Below are 17285 nucleotides of genomic sequence, written 5' to 3'. Positions count from 1 at the left end.
TAATATCAACAATAATACTTTATGAAAACCCACATCCAATTGGATATATATATATCAGGATCTTTCCAACACACAGAGCTTGCCAAAGGATAAAGTATAAAAAGGAAAGGTGAAGATCACCAAGATTCTTGTATAAGGGTAGAAGGTAAAAATAAAAGATAGGCCCTTCGCAGAGGGAAGCAGAGGTTGTCATGTGCTTTTATGGTTGGATGCACAAAATCTTAATGCAAAAGAACGTCACTTTATGTTGCCACTTGTGATATGGACCTTTATTATGCAGTCTGTCGCTTTTATTTCTTCCGTATCACAAGCTCGTATAAAGCTTATTTTCTCCACACTAATAGATCATACATATTTAGAGAGAAATTTTTATTGCTTGCACCGATGACAACTTACTTGAAGGATCTTACTCAATCCATAGGTAGGTATGGTGGAATCTCATGACAAAACTGGGTTTAGGGATGTTTGTAAGCACAAGTAGTATCTGTACTTGGTGCAAAGAATTTGGCTAACATGAGGGGGAAAGGCAAGTTCAACATGTTGGATGATCCATGACAATATAATTTATTTAGGATATAAGCAAACATAACTCATTATGTTGTCTTCCTTGTCCAACATCAACTTTTTAGCATGTCATATTTTAATGAGTGCTCACAATCATCAAAGATGTCCAAGATAGTATATTTATATGTGAAAACCTCTCTTTGTTTATTACTTCCTATTAATTGCCACGATGACCAAAACTATGTTTGTCAACTCTCAACAACTTTTATTCATCATACTCTTTATGTGTAAAGTCATTACTCTCCAAAAGGTCAATATGATCTTTTTATTTATTTTTATTCTTTCTTTTTCTTTTATTCCCTCAATATCATAGCAAGATAGCAAAGCCCTCAACTCAAAACTAATCTTTATTATATATAGCTCACGGACTCGATTAAATAGATAGGTATCAACACAAAAATCAAAGCTAGATCGAACTAAAACTTTATTCTACTAGATCAAGATATAACCAAAAGGATCGAACTAAGAAAAACGGTAAAGATAGAAATGTGATGGTGATACGATACCGGGGCAGCTTCCCCAAGCTTGGTAGTTGCCAAGGGGAGTGCCCATACCCATGTGTTTATGTCTCTTTCTTGGGGGGGTGATGATGGAGTTGTTGATGATGTAGGCTTGTGGTCCATCTTCCAGGGCATAGGCTCACCATCATAGAAGGATGATCGAGTCTCCGGGATCCTCAAATCTGCAGCCAAACTCATCCTCTTGAATCTATATTCATACTCACAGTTTTGGTTTTGCAAGTCATAGATCTAGGCTTGGAGGTGCTCGATTTTCTCATGAAGCTTCAAGATGGTCTCCCCAATGTTCTTGGCATCCAACTTGTGGTTGTTGGTGAACTCCGCGACCATCATGTGGTTGGCGTTGAGTCCGTGTTCCACCATCCCTTGGCACTTGAAAACTTGTCCTTGGGGGCGCTTGAAGACGCCATGGTGATCTAGATCTGTCAGAAAAACCGCTCAAAACAAAAGCAGATGATTTTTTCATGGTTCGATGGTCAAAACCTTTGGGAGATTATATAATGAATTTTTACCAACAAAAATAAGTATCATGCAAGAACACGGAATCCGGAGGGCACACGAGGTGTCCACGAGGCAGGGGGCGCGCCCAGGGGGTAGGGCATGCCTCCACCCTCGTGGATGCCTCGTGTCTCCTTCGGACTACTTCTTATTTTCCTAATTTTTTAAATATTCCAAAATAGAGAAAATTTGCTATTATAACTGTTTTGGAGTCAGTTTACTTACCGTACCACATACCTATTCCTTTTGGAGTCTAAAACATTTTGGGAAGTGTCCCTTATGTAGTCCTCCGGGGTTACGGTGTCAATAACATTGGTTTCAACATTTATGGGATTACCTGAGATATGATGTTTGATTCTTTGACCGTTCACCACCTTCGGATTTGTGCCTTCAGCGTTGTTGATTTTGATAGCACCGGAACGATAGACCTCCTCGATAACGTAAGGACCTTCCCATTTAGAGAGAAGTTTTCCTGCAAAAAATCTTAAACGAGAGTTGTATAGCAAAACATAATCACCTACATTAAGCTCCCACTTTTGTATCCTTTTGTCATGCCACCTTTTAACTTTTTCTTTCAATAGTTTGGCGTTCTCATAGGCCTGGGTTCCCCATTCATCAAGTGAGATAATGTCAAAAAGCCTCTTCTCACCAGCAAGTTTGAAATCATAATTGAGCTCTTTAATTGCCCAATATGCCATATGTTCTAGTTTGAGAGGTAAGTGACATGCCTTTCCATAAACCATTTTATACGGAGACATACCCATAGGATTTTTATATGCAGTTCTATAGGCCTATAATGCATCATCAAGTTTCTTGGACCAATTCTTTCTAGATCTATTAACATTCTTTTGCAAGATCAATTTAATCTCTCTATTACTCAATTCTACTTGACCGCTAGACTGTGGATGGTATGGAGATGCAATTTTATGATTAACATCATACTTAGCAAGCATTTTACGAAAAGCACCATGAATAAAATGTGAACCACCATCACTCATTAAGTATCTAGTGCTAGAGGGGCCATCATGTGGGAGATGGAGTGGAGAGGAGGTGTCCCTGATGATCCAGGAATCGCAGTTGAGATGGGGGGTTGAACCCCCTAATGTGAGGATGGTGTCGGTGTCAAAACCTGCGGATCTCTTGTAGGGGTCCCGAACTGTGCATCTAGGCGGATGGTAACAGCAGACAAGGGACACGATGTTTTTACCCAGGTTCGGGCCCTCTCGATGGAGGTAAAACCCTACTCCTGCTTGATTAATATTGATGATATGGGTAGTACAAGAGTAGATCTACCACGAGATCAGAGAGGCTAAACCCTAGAAGCTAGCCTATGGTATGATTGTTGTTCGTCCTACGGACTAAAACCCTCCGGTTTATATAGACATCGGAGAGGGCTAGGGTTACACAGAGTCGGTTACAATGGGAGGAGATCTACATATCCGTATCGCCAAGCTTGCCTTCCACACCAAGGAAAGTCCCATCCGAACACGGGACGAAGTCTTCAATCTTGTATCTTCATAGCCCAGGAGTCCGGCGAAAGGTTATAGTCCGGTCATCCGGACACCCCCTAATCCGGGACTCCCTCAGTAGCCCCTGAACCAGGCTTCAATGACAACGAGTCCGGCGCACAAATTGTCTTCAGCATTGCAAGGCGGGTTCCTCCTCCGAATACTTCATAGAAGATTTCGAACACAAGGATAGTGTCCGGTTCTGCAAAATAAGTTCTATATACCACCGTAGAGAGAATAATGTTTGTACAAATCTAATCTGCTAACGTATTCCGTAGCGTGACATCATCCCACGGCCAAGCCTTCATTCGAATCATTTTACTGTCCCACCTCAGCGCGTTCAGCGAGGCGATTTCCTTGGCACGTCTTGTCAAAGCAGAGATCATGTCCTCTTATTCCGGGATTCTCATCAATACGGGCATGGGTAACCCAACCGTGCCATTAATCACGGCACTTGGGAGATAAGCGAGTTTTACCAGGCTGGTGGGGGCACACAGTTTCGTCCGCTCATATAAGGGGATAAGGATCCACCTTTTCCATCCACGCCCTCTTCCTCCTTCGCTTATCCATTTCCGCGCACTCGAGCTCCAGCGCCCATGTCCGAACTTCCCACCTCGACCTTCTCCAGCCATGTCCGGAGCGGGAGGCAGGTGGATCGCCTCCTCCGTCACGGAGGGGCACATCAAAAAGTTGAGGAAGGCTGGATACTTGTCCAACGACATTGCGCACCGGCTTCCAGACGAGGGGCAGCTCATCCCCACCCCCAGGCCCCATGAGAGGGTGGTGTTCCTCCCCCATTTGCTCCGCGGACTGGGTTTCCCACTCCACCCATTTGTTCGGGGGCTCATGTTCTACTACGGCCTGGATTTCCACGATCTGGTCCTGAAATTCATCCTTAACATCTCGGCGTTTATCGTCGTGTGAGAGGTCTTCCTCCGCATCAAGCCCCACTTCGGCTTATGGCTGAAGACCTTCAATGTCAAGCCGAAAGTTGTGGGCGGCCGGCAAGCGGAGTGCGGAGGCGCCATGGTGGGCAAGATGCCCAACGTCACATGGCTCGAGGGTTCCTTTGTGGAAACCATCAAAGGGTGGCAATCGGGGTGGTTCTACATAACCGAGCCGCGTGACCCTGAATGGGCAGCGGCCCCCGAATTCCAATCTGGCATCCCCACACGGCTCACCTCCTGAAAAGGGATGGGCCTGTCGTGGGGTAATCCGAAAGAGGTGACCGGACTCCAAACCTGGGTCCAAAACCTGGTGGACAAGAAGGTTAAACTTGTCAACGTAGTCCAAGTCATGCTCTTCCGCCAGATCCTCCCGTGTCAACGACGGGCTTTTAACTTGTGGGAGTTCGACCCGGCCCAGCATCAAACTTTGTCCAGGCTCTTTGACACAATGCACGAAGACGCCTGGAAGGTGCTATTCAAGGGCTCCGAGGTTTCCCCTCCCATTACCGAGGATCGCGGATTCTGCGCGAAGCGCCAAGCCAGCGCAGTAAGCTTGTTTTACCCTTTACAGGATACTTGTTTTTCATAGTTTGACTCTACGCGGGATCTAAGCTCCCGCTCCTTTGACAGGACTGGAAGAAGACGTCCAGACAGATTGACTGTCCGGCTCCTTTGCCCAAAGGCCCAGTAGATGCACGCTTGGCGAAGCTTCTGGTCCCGACACCTCACATGGTGCCAAAGAAGAAGGCCAAGAAGAAGGCCACGGGAACTCGAAAGAGTTCCTGGCGCCTGGTGGTGTCAGATTCATCGCCTGACGACCCCGAAACGCACTCCTCCCCCGAAAACGAGAAGGAGGAAGAAGAAGCCTCTCCCCCTCCAACGGGGGGAGGAAAGAAAAGGAAGGCCGCCCCAACTGGGGAGGTCGGAGGGTCCAAGAAGGGAAAGACCCTTCTTCCGGACTACTCCACCAGCGCCGACGACGGCGGAGAGGAGTGGCCGTCCAGCGCCAAGCCCCTGGCAAAATCGTCAGTATCCGGGTACCAGAATAACTCATGGCGTTCCTTTATTGCACAGTATCTTCTCACGCCAAATATAATCATGTAGTCCGCCCAAGGCCCGGCTCGATGCTTCGTCGAGCGGCTCCCTGGATTCGTCGGATGTGAATAGTCTTTCACTCCCGACTGCTACCTCCCCTCGCCCCGCGGACGATGCCGAGGTGAAGTCCCAAAAGGGGCTAAGCCAGGAGGAGGTGGTCCTGGAGGCGCCGCAAGGCGACCTCCCGGGCTGCAGGCGCAAAGGGGATGAAACCCCAGAGGGATCTAAGTCCGGCCATGGGCCGGACACCGCACCGGAACCCTCAGTGGTTCCGGATTCCGGCAGGCGGCCCCCTCGTAAGAAGGGCAAGCCTACGATGCCGGTGTCCTCCGTCCAACCGGAGGCACCGGACAATTTGCTGGAGGTGCTTAACGGCGCCTCCATCGACGAGGAGCACCTCACTATTATGAGTGCGGTGATCCAGAAGGTTCAGTCCGCCAAGAGCGGGCTGACAGAAGCCTGTGCCAGCCTTCTAACAGGTTTTGAGGTATGTATTTAAGACATGTAAAAATATTACCGCATAGACAGTAGCCCCTGATGCTCAGTTTGGTGTTCGGAAAGAAAATCCGGACTGAGGATCTAAAAAGATATACGCAGGAGTCTAACATAAATATATCAAGATGGGAATGCAGGTTGCGCTGCTGACCTCTGCCGCACTGACTGCGGAGGTCGATGCATTGAAGAAGAGCCTCGAGTGGTCCGAGAACGAGCTCGGCCTTGCCAAGAAGTAGCTCAAGGACAAGGAAGGTAAGTAGTACCTTATGTAAGTATATAAAAATACCTGGTTGCAAATAGTGACAGGACCAACGTGAGTGTTATAGGGGCCACAACCGAGGTGGCGACCCTGAAGGAAGCGCTGTCCAAGGCCGAAGACAATGCGGCCGTGGAGCGCATCGAGCAAGAAAAGGAGGAGCGCAAGTGGAGGAGGTGCGGCAAGAGCTCCACGCTCTTGTGAAAAACACGAGAGTTTGGAGCTTGACTCAAAGACTCGAGAGTCCGAGCTTGCCTCGGCTCTTGAAAGCGCCAAATCTGCCAAGCCCGAAGCCCAAAAAGCCCTCCAAGAAATTGAGGCGATGAAGAAGATAGCGGCGGCTAAGGCATTCTTTATGCAAAGCAAGCACGTGAAAGTGAATTACTTGTTACTTACCCGAGTCCGGATCCAGGAGCATTCGCAGATGTGCCCCGCAGTGTGTCCGATGCTGCCGCATTCTACCGAGCCGAGGAAAGGAGCTCGACGGACAAGGTGTTCTGGTCCCAGTATGTTGAGGCCGGACACCCGGTGCCCTTGAGCGACCAGCTGAAGTAGTTGGTCGAGCTCCATAAGGTAGCCGAACAGGCCATGAAGGGCCTAATAGTCCGACTATGGCCTGGGGGCTCATGCCCGGGAGCTACTTTGGGCTGGTGAGGCGGCTGGTGGATACATGTCCACGGCTTGAAGTCATCAAGCGCTCCGTATGCATCGAAGGCGCCCGTAGGGCCCTTGCCTGTGCTAAAGTACACTGGGGCAAGCTGGATGCTGAGAAGCTGGTGACAGATGGGCCACCGGAGGGGAAGGAGCATCGCAGCCCGAGATGTATTATGAGGGTGTCCTGAAGGGTGCCCTCCTTGTGGCGAATGAATGTTCCAAATATGTAATATTTGAGTAAACTCGCTCGTGTTATCCTGTGCGCTGAAGACTTGTTCATATGCGCTAAGCAATGCTTTTTGAATTTACAATATTACCTTCTGTGCGGCCATTTATCAAATCTGAGAGATGGCGAGTCGTCGGCTTCTACCCCCATGCCACGAGTGCTGGGGTGTTTGGGATAAACCTGAGCGCTCTTGTTCCCATTATTGGGTGCTTCGAGGGAGGCGCTCAGCACAACGAACAAGGCAATTGGACTATAATGCTTTATCACTCTCACTTAGCCATAGAATTCTATAATTTTAAATTTCGGCAAAGCCCCTAGTATTCGGAAGACCGAGTTCGGGGCGCTATCCACGCCTAGGCCGGACAAAGCCAGCTCCTCGCTCTAAGCGGCATAAGTCTTTAGGGACTCGAAACCTCTCGAACAGCGACCGGCTCTCGCCCTATCATGACAGTCAGTTTTAGCTTTCTCTACTGAGGTGCTTAACCCAGCTCAACTGGGGCACAATCGCAGTAGTTCTCCCAGCGCTACCTTAGCCGATATAACGGAACGTAAGGTACCAAAACATGGGAGCCGAGCAAACCCAACTATTGACCCAAGACATGATTCGGAGCCGATGCATATAATGCTATAAGTTCGGGGTGCCGCACTCGTGAGAGTGTTCGGACTTCTCACACCATATTCTGGAGTACTTAAGCCCCTGGTGTGTTGGCCGTACCAAAGTGTACGGTTGCATAATGTCATGACTGAACATATTTACATAAAAAAGAAAGCAATAATAGACAAGAGCTATGCATTGTTTATTAAAAGGCTGCTGTGAAAGCAGAACGATACAAATAGTGCGATAAGCAAGAGATGGGATTATTTGACATGTCCCCCTCCAAGGGCAAGCTGCGAGACTTTATGTAAGACAGGTATTTAGCTCGTTATAGAGACCACCTCGATATTTGACGTAGCTTGCTGCCTCCCTGGCTGTTGCATCGTGTGTTTGGCGATTGTACTGCCGGACAGGCCTTCCGGAGAATGGAGTCCTCAAAGTAAGAAAAAAGAAATGACAAAATCGGGAGCCCCTAGTGCGGTTAAGCCGCATTTTGGGCGTGCCATGGTTGTGCCCCTCCCCCTATGCCCATGATATTTCTAGAGCGTAATTATGTACGCGTGGTACTGGTTTCGCAATTTCGCGAGGGCTAGGGTTGGGGCCGCACTGCTACACTTGCTCGGAACGTGTCAGGCGGTCTTGTTGTAGGTTACTCCGGGCGCGCTTGACGGTGTCTGGACGTTTAATAGCTGGACTGGAGAATTGCCTTGAGAGGCTACTTTGTACTTCCGCCGCGAGGGCCGCCGTATGCTCCTCTGTTCGGAGAGAGCGTTCGGTGTTTCCATTAACCGTAATGACTCCTCGAGGGACTGGCATCTTGAGCTTGAGCTATGTGTCGTGCGGCACCGCATTGAACTTTGGAAATGCGGTTCGTCCGAGCAGCGCGTGATAGCCGTTGCGGAACGGTACTATGTCGAAGATTAACTCCTCGCTTCGGAAATTATCCGGGGATCCGAAGACCACTTCGAGTGTAACTGAGCCTGTACAGTGGGCGTCTACACCTGGTATGACGCCTTTAAAGGTCGTCTTTGTGGGTTTAATCCTTGAGGGATCTATGCCCATTTCTCGCACTGTATCCTGATAAAGTAGGTTCAGGCTGTTGCCGCCGTCCATAAGGACTCTAGTGAGGTGAAATCCGTCAATGATTGGGTCTAGAACCAACGTGGTGAATCCGCCGTGGCGGATGCTAGTGGGGTGGTCCCTTCGATCAAAAGTGATCGGGCAGGAGGACCATGGGTTGAACTTTGGGGCGACTGGCTCCAAGGCATATACGTCCCTGAGTGCACGCTTCCGTTCCCTTTTGGGGATGTGGGTTGCGTATATCATGTTCACCGTCCGCACTTGTGGGGGAAAGCCCTTCTGTCCCCTATTGTTCGGTGGTCGGGGCTCCTCCTCGTCATCGCTATGCAGCCCCTTGTCTCTGTTTTCGGCGCTTAACTTGCCTGCCTCCTTGAACACCCAACAATCCCTGTTGGTGTGATTGGCTGGTTTTTCAGGGGTGTCGTGTATCTGGCACAAGCGATCGAGTATTCGGTCCAAATTGGACGGGCCCAGAGTACTTCTTTTGAATGGCTTTTTCCGCTGACCGGGTTTGGAGCCTCGGAATCCGGCATTGACTGTCGTATCCTCAGTATTGTCGCCATTAATGTGGCGCTTGTATTTGTTGCGACGCGACCTGCCATTGTTGTCCTTGGTATCCGAATTACCAGGGCTCTTGGTCATGTTATTACTACGAGCTAGCCAGTTGTCTTCTCCCGCGCAAAAGCGGGTCATGAGTGTTGTGAAGGTTGCCATGGATTTCGGCTTTTCCTGTCCTAGGTGCCGGGCAAGCCATTCGTCACGGATGTTATGTTTGAAGGTTGCGAGGGCCTCTGCGTCTGGACAGTCGACTATTTGATTTTTCTTGGTTAAGAACCATGTCCAGAATTGTCTGGCCGATTCCTCTGGCTGCTGAATGATGTGGCTTAGGTCATCGGCGTCTGGTGGTCGCACATAGGTGCCCTGGAAATTGTCGAGGAATGCGGCTTCCAGGTCCTCCCAGCAACCAATTGACTCTGTTGGTAAGCTCTTGAGCCAATGCCGAGCTGGTCCTTTAAGCTTGAGTGGGAGGTATTTGATAGCGTGTAGGTCATCACCGCGGGCCATGTGGATATGAAGGAGATAGTCCTCGATCCATACCGTAGGATCTGTTGTGCCATCGTATGATTCGATGTTTACGGGTTTAAAACCCTAGGGGATTTGATGATCCATTACTTCATCTGTGAAGCATAGTGGGTGTGCGGCGCCTCTGTACTGGGCTATATCACGTCGTAGCTCAAATGAGCTTTGTCTGCTGTGTTTGGCCTGGCCGTATTTGCCATATCCGGCATGACGGTTATCGTTACGTGTCGTGGGGCGCCCACGCGATCCGGAGGTCTATCTTGTTTGCCTTGCCTTGTCCTCCAATATATCTCGCAGGTCTGGCACCTTTCCCCGTGCCTTGGTATTTTTTGAGCGACGTCGGGGTGCGGCTTGAGTGGATGGCCGAGAGGCCTCTCTGTCGCGGCCACGAGGTGGCCGGTCTGCCGCGTCGTGCGCTGGTGATGTAGGTTTAGGTGCTTCCTCCTCTAATTGGTATAGCAGCCTACGCTTTGGGTAGCTCTTGGAGGGGCGTTTGAGTTCGTACTCTTCGGCTGCAAGGACTTCAGTCCATCTGTCGGCTAGCAAGTCTTGGTCAGCTCTAAGCTGCTGCTGTTTTTTCTTGAGGCTGCTCGCCGTGGCCATAAGCCTGCGTTTGAAACGGTCTTGTTCGACGGGATCCTCAGGCACGATAAATTCGTCGTCGTCGAGGCTTGCCTCGTCTTCGGAGGGAGGCATGTGATTATCGTCCTCTACCTCTCTGTCTGCCGCTCTCTCATGAGGGCTGGCTTCTCCATCCTCCTGTGCTGAATCCTGCTGGAGGGGGTTGTCTTCGGCACTGTCCGGGGTGTTATTATCTCCCATGCCGGAATCATCGTTTTTTCTTTGGCGGGATTTAGAGCGGCGCCGCGGATGCCGGCGCTTAGGCTGCTTCTTGGAGGGGTCAACCTCCGTTGTTCCATCGCCATTCCCTTCTTTGGGGGTGTCCACCATGTATATGTCATATGACGAGGTGGCCTTCTAGTTCTCTATAGGCGCTGGTTCTTCGTCATCTCCTGCATCGGCGTCCATACCGTCGATGTCTTCGGAGTCGAAGTCGAGCATGTCGGTTAAATCATCGACAGTGGCTACGAAGTGGGTGGTGGGTGGGATTTGAATTTCTTTGTCGTCTGCATCCCAACCTCGCTGACCATAGTCCGGCCAGGGCTCTCCTGATAAAGAGAGAGACTTTAGTGAATTCAGAATGTCGCCGAAGGGCGAGTGCTGAAAGATGTCCGCGGCAGCGAACTCCATGATCGGCGCCCAATCGGGTTCGATCGGCAGGGGCGTGGAAGGTTTGGATTCTGGAAAGGAGTCTGGCACCTGGGAGTCACGAGCTTCGTAAAGGACAAGGCTGGTATTCGGCTCGATCGCCGTAGGGATTGCAGCCCCCGAGGCGGTGTCCAGCCACCCGTCCTCGATTGGCGCAGTCGGCTTCGAGCTAAGGGTCGGATCGGACGCTAGGGCGGCCTCCTGGACACTGTTCGGTGGCAGAGTTAGAACATGCCCATCGTGACAGTGCGGCGCGCCCGGCTGTGGCTCGAATCCGCCGAAGATCAAGTCTTCGCGGATGTCGGCCGTGTAGTTCAAACTTACAAATCTGACCTGATGGCCAGGGGCGTAGCTTTCGATCTGCTCCAGATGGCCAAGCGAATTGACCCGCATCACAAAGCCGCCGAATATGAAGATCTGTCCGGGGAGAAAAGTCTCACCCTGGACCGCTTCGTTGTTGATTATCGGAGGAGCCATCGGGCCTAAAGATGACGACACAAAGGAACTCTCAATGAAAGCACCAATGTCGGTGTCAAAACCGGCGGATCTCGGGTAGGGGGTCCCGAACTGTGCGTCTAGGCAGATGGTAACGAAGACAAGGGACATGATGTTTTTACCCAGGTTCGGGCCCTCTCGATGGAGGTAAAACCCTACTCCTGCTTGATTAATATTGATGATATGGGTAGTACGAGAGTAGATCTACCACGAGATCAGAGAGGCTAAACCCTAGAAGCTAGCCTATGGTATGATTGTTGTTCGTCCTACGGACTAAAACCCTCCGGTTTATATAGACACTGGAGAGGGCTAGGGTTACACAGAGTCGGTTACAATGGGAGGAGATCTACATATCCGCGCCAAGCTTGTGTTCCACGCCAAGGAAAGTCCCATCCGGACACGGGACGAAGTCTTCAATCTTGTATCTTCATAGCCCAGGAGTCCGGCCAAAGGTCATAGTCAGGTCATCCGGACACCCCCTAATCCGGGACTCCCTCAGATGGCACACCACCGATCTCGCCCAGTGGACGCATCGATGGAGTAGAGGATGGGGCTGTCGGGCTATAATATTATGGAACAATAAAAAATATAGATACGTTGGAGACATATCAACGCTCGGTAACTATTGTGCCACTTCTTTATTTTCATTCTTTTTGCGTTTTTGTCTAGCAGTCCCTTTTTGTGTCTGATATTTGATATCTTTTTATGACTAAAGTTTCAAAATGCCATGAGTTTTGATGACTTATGTTCTAGGCTAGATTTTTTCAAATCTCAACTTGTAAGCACTGTAAAGTAAAAAAACATGAGAATGTAACCTGCCATAACACGGAGAACCGTTTGTGCAGGACGTCTATGCACCATTGTTAGGATCTCCTAGTTCTCATGGCTTGCATGCCTACGTTCCAGGGGAGTGGGTTCTCTCTCCCTCGATATATATGCTTGATCTTTGTAAGAGAAATCATCAAGGAAAGAATTATTCTCTCCAACTAGAAAGGCCATCATGAACTACTCTCAACCAACATATTTGACCAAACAATTGTATTCATTAATGACAATCAGGGTGTGGCTATAACGTTGAACTCTGTAGACTAACCCCCCCCCCCCTCCCCCAAGATGGGGCCTCTCTGTGAAGACATAATGGACTTGTTATCTGCTTTAGAAGAGCATCGGGTGAAGTGGAATAGAAGAACAACTAATAGGGCTAATTCCATCATGGCAAGGGAAGGTTGCCCCAATGATTTGTGTAAAACTTGGTTTCATGTTTTTCCTCTTTGTATTTATGATGTTGTGGCTGATGAGGCCTTGGACTAGTTAATAAAGGCATGATTTGAATGCACTTAATATAGATTAGCATGTGTGTTCTTCAGCTAATGAGACTATGATCCGGAAGCCTTTGGAGTATCTTTTTAATAGGTGCTTCTATCTGTATGGAAAATTTTCTACTGAAAGTCCCGCAAAGTGTCCCCTTCCTCCACTCTGGAAAAATAAGATAGAGTTGGATGTGGAGCATGGTTGTACCAAAAAATTTGCACATATATAAGAAAGCGGGATCTAAATTTGGTGTGTGAGTTTTTCTTTCATCAACCAACCATACCCTAGTTGGCGAGCCAGCATGAGAAGCGATAGCAGTCATGGAAGGGAGGCCGTACGAGCATCGGCTAGCCATGGTGATGAATAACACCAGTTTCTACTACCATCAAAGACCCGAAGTTTCACATCAGAACATGGTTTGCAACAGGTGAGATCAGCCACTACATGACAAAGACGAAGATGGCCACATGTTCTCTTGCCCAGTTGGTGATTCAGGGTAGTCTAAATAACTATGTGGACTAGGAGTAGTATGATGTTCCAGCGATCATCGTTGGAGCTGTAATTGGCGACTTAATTAGCCCAGACTTTTCATACCAATGCAAACATACCCAAGCCCAGAGATGCTCTTCACGTCGTCTCGCGAACCGACAGCTTTGTGATCCCTGGATGTGACCTCACAGACCATCCCCTCTGTTTTTCCCCTCCTCCGGCTACTGCTCGTGGAAGTGCCGTCGTACTCTTATAAGAAGGCCATGCTGAAATTTCAGACCGAAACAACATGTTTAATATGCCCAAATATGGTGATTGGCTACACTCTGGGTACAACAACTAACAACAAGACTTGCTTATAGAGAAAAACAAACAGAAGAAACAGCAAAACAAAGTCACTAGAGGACCAACCAACCAAGTATAGGTTTCATAAACAGCCCGTAGGCGGGGGCCAACACATCCACGACACTCTATAATATGGACTTCACACTAACATCAACACACGACAACAGTTTTCTTTCACAGGGTTACGAGCCCAAAGTTCCGACGCGAGAATATTCATCTAAGTTTTACGTGCACCCTATAGTGCTAGACACCCTTTGAAAACGGCTACATCTTCCGAGACACATGGACCGCATAATGCAAGGGATTGCATGGGGCCAGGCTCTTCCCCCTTCACTTGCCGCTACTTAGGAGTCAGGACCACATGCCGCGATCTGCTCTTCGAGCTGCAACAAAATATGAATAATAGGTCAATGATTAAGAGAAGTACCTTCCGAAAAATGATTAAGATAAGTCTATGGCACATAATGGTGCTCAAGTCACATGGTTTCACTAATCACCATGTTACAAGTTAGCTAGTTTCTTATTTGGGTATTTGGTGAAGCTTAATTTAAGCTGGGAAACAGAGAATTTCTCCCACTTTTTTAGCTACCCTATGCATCTACCGAACATGATGACAAAATTACCACATAATCATTTAACGGCTAAAGGAGACTTTTCGGTACCTCAAACTAAGTGCTCCAAATCTAAATGTCAAAAGAATTAGATTAAGGATTAAAGATTGTTCCCATTTCTCTATCTTAATATGACCAATCTATGGGTTATGAAACTAGTGGAAAGTTGGTATCAACATCCAACATTATGCACATACGGTGCTACCTGCATCACGATCTCCAACTCATGTCGCACAATATAGAACTCATTCCTAACAAGAGTCAATGACACGAGACACCTGAAATAATGCAAAATTACCACATTGTCAAATTCTGAAGAGGTTAACAGAACTGAGATGAAATGGTTCAAAAATTGTAACCCTATATTTGAAAAGAGAAAAATCTCTAGCCATATAAGAATTTAGTTGTTCTATAAACAAAAGTCTAGAGCCAATAAATTACAAGAGAACCATCAAAGAGTAGCATATTCAGATAGTGAACCGAGTAATATCAATAACGTGATTGCAGATGAAGTGAAAAAGCAAATGAGGATACTTCTTAACAATGTTAGATTGGTATATGAGCTGAAAATAACGACAGAAAAGACAACATGAGCTGTCAGGTTTACATAGAGACATTGAAAAACAATGTTGGGAATAATTATTGTGTAGCAGTATTAAATAAGCTACTAAGTTCTGACCCTTGTTTGTATTGTATGGCATAGAAATTGCCGAAGTGCATGCAGGCGAGGTTCACTTGCTGTGCACCAACACTGAAACATGCAAAAAAAATGCAGATCAGGAAATTAGGAACTTATCAAACTTATTATAAACTGAGACGTCAACTCAATAATAATTTCGCAAGGAGCCATTTCCTATCATGATTGTCAACTCCATAAATTGTTTGATGAAGCAGAAAAAAAAAACACCATTGCCGCTATGTGCAATAGCAGATCAGTAGTACCAGAAATATTTAGAAAACGACAAAGTTTTTCTTGCCGGACCATGAAATTGTCATGAATACCGACAATTCCGCTACACGAGACACAACTACAATGAGGTCTTCTAATTTTGGATATACGACACCCAAATGACGTCCATGACGTACACACCCTGCGCCTGACAAATCTGAATAGAAACAACACCGTTCCAATGGTGAAACATGGCCATTGGCATTATGTAGAATTGCAAATCATTAATACCAGCCATGCTTATAAAACGACAATTTTTTTCATTCTCAACCTAGAATAATGGCATTGCCCGAAGAACAGACATGATAGTAGAACAAACGTTTGTAAAACGACAAAAATTCCCCTCGCCAAGCTATACGATTTGATTAACATTGGGAAGAATACCAACAATTTCGTTACACGATATATGACTAAACTCAGCTCTTCTACCTATGGCTATACGACGCCTGTAAAACGACACAAACCTCAATTGTGTGGCCGTGTCGTGAGGTACACACCCCGTGCCGACACATCAAAATAAAAAACAACATCAAAGCCGTGGACAAACTAGAAAAAACACCATTAGAGATACATAGAATAGCAGATCATTAATACCAGAAAAAACACCATTAGCAATACACAAAATAGCAGATCATTAATACCAAGACTATTCCAAAAATGCCAGCAATTTATCCTCATCATAACATTGATATTAATCGGGATACTGGTAACTCTGTTACACTAAACGCGACTAAACTTGATTCTTCTAATTACGCCTATGGGGTAGTGCAACCGACAAATAAGAATCCTTTGCCCAGTATAAACAGATCCGAATCGCACGACATTGACGCAGCGGGCAAACAAACATAGAGTTAAAAATAAGCAGGTGGAAGAGAGAGAAATGGTTTATGATAGTCATCACCTGGAGGTGCACCGCATGAGCTGCTGCGTCAGGGCTTCCACCTCGTCAAAGTCCACTTCAGGCTCCTCCCTGCGATTTCCAGAGCAGATAATTAAGATGAGTCAGTTCCCGAGACAGAGAGCAGAGGGAGAGATGACAGAGGGCGTGGGGGCGGACATCAGGAGGTCGATGTCGTCGATGATCTCGGAGGCGTCGTAGATGAAGAGGCGGGAGACCTCGGCGGCGGTGCCCTCGTCCCGCAGCTCCTCGAATGTATCCTCGTCCACCACACCCTGCATCGACATCGACCACGCCAAAGCAAAGGCAAAGGCCAAGTTAGTCGTCCAGCCAAGCCAAAATCCAATACCACACGACTAGAGGGGAGGGGAAGGGCCTCACATTGGTGTACATGCCGGCGATATGGGCGTTCAGCTGCGCCCTCAGTGCTGCGGCTGCCATGGCAAGGCGAGGAGAGGTCCGGCGGTCCGGGGGGCTGAGCGGTGGAGACGGGGGAATTCGGCTGCGGATGCGGAGTGAACGAGGATGGGTGGAGGAGCGGATGTTGTATAGCTGGGCTCACGAGGGTCTCTCACGTAGGCGTTTGGCAGCGAGTGCTCTATTAGCTGTACTGTGTTGTCGGCCGGGCGCCATTAGTTAGCTTGGCAACAGCCCGCTTGCGTACTGCGTGCGATGTATCATGCATGCATGCATGGAGCCACCGGTTGTGTGTCCACGTGTTCATGGAAGTGAGTGTCTGTTTCAACTTTTCCTTTCAAAAAAATTAATTTTAGTACCTCACAATCTTATCTTATATCTTATATCTTATCTTATATATTTACTAATTGGAGGCACCAAACGAGGCATCACGTTAATCCTACAAAACTAACAAAAATAACCATCTGATCTCAGTATAAAATATCTACAGCCGTTGGATGAAATCACTAAGAGAGTCCTAGCAAATTATCCCACACGTACGTCTCCTTACAAGAAAAATAGTTCTTTGTATGGAACCCAAATAAAAAGGGTCACGTTAATCCTATAAAACTAATAAAATTAACCATCAGATATCAGTATGAAATATCTGCAGCCGTTAGATGAAATCCCTGAGAGTCCTAGCAAATTATCTCACAGGTACGTCTCCTTACAAGAAAAAAAAAAGAGGTCTTCGTATGGAAACCCAAAGAAAAAACAGGTTTCCCCGCATGGCCGCATCTCTTCTGCCAGCGCCGCTCCTCCTCCTCCGCCGCCTCTCCATGTTCTCCTATATACTGCAAGGTACGATCCCTAATGCAGTCCATCTAGAAGAAAATGAACCAATTCAATCTCTACTCATTGCCCTTCCACTCGAGTTTTGATATCTGTGAAAGATTTAGGAATTGTTGCCACACTTGGGCTTTTCCATTGCATGTCAATATATAGA

General features: G+C 47.7%; 1 protein-coding gene across 1 annotated transcript; it reads right to left on the bottom strand.

The window, feature by feature from the left end:
• Positions 1-13459: 13459 nt before the first annotated feature.
• On the bottom strand, positions 13460-16385 carry LOC123094180 (histidine-containing phosphotransfer protein 2-like). Its single transcript, XM_044516237.1, has 6 exons — positions 16265-16385; positions 16043-16158; positions 15887-15955; positions 14716-14787; positions 14242-14314; positions 13460-13808 (listed from the first exon to the last, which is right to left on the bottom strand). The coding sequence occupies exons 1-6, from the start codon at positions 16322-16324 to the stop codon at positions 13770-13772; spliced, it is 429 nt and encodes a 142-aa protein (XP_044372172.1). The 5' UTR covers positions 16325-16385; the 3' UTR covers positions 13460-13769.
• Between the last annotated feature and the right edge of the window lie 900 nt (positions 16386-17285).

Source organism: Triticum aestivum, chromosome 4B (assembly GCF_018294505.1).
Source record: "Triticum aestivum cultivar Chinese Spring chromosome 4B, IWGSC CS RefSeq v2.1, whole genome shotgun sequence".
NCBI lineage: Eukaryota > Viridiplantae > Streptophyta > Magnoliopsida > Poales > Poaceae > Triticum > Triticum aestivum.
Note: the sequence above shows the minus strand (reverse complement) of the source record. Positions and strands in the feature narration are given on the sequence as shown.

Coding starts and splice junctions, on each gene's coding strand:
- LOC123094180 (XM_044516237.1), bottom strand. CDS start 16,324: ATGGCAGCCGCAGCACTGAGGGCGCAGCTGAACGCCCATATCGCCGGC. Junction 14,315..14,715: donor GCCATACAATACAAACAAGG/GTCAGAACTTAG, acceptor GCATTATTTCAG/GTGTCTCGTGTCATTGACTC. Junction 13,809..14,241: donor AGTTGGAGATCGTGATGCAG/GTAGCACCGTAT, acceptor ATTTTGTTGCAG/CTCGAAGAGCAGATCGCGGC.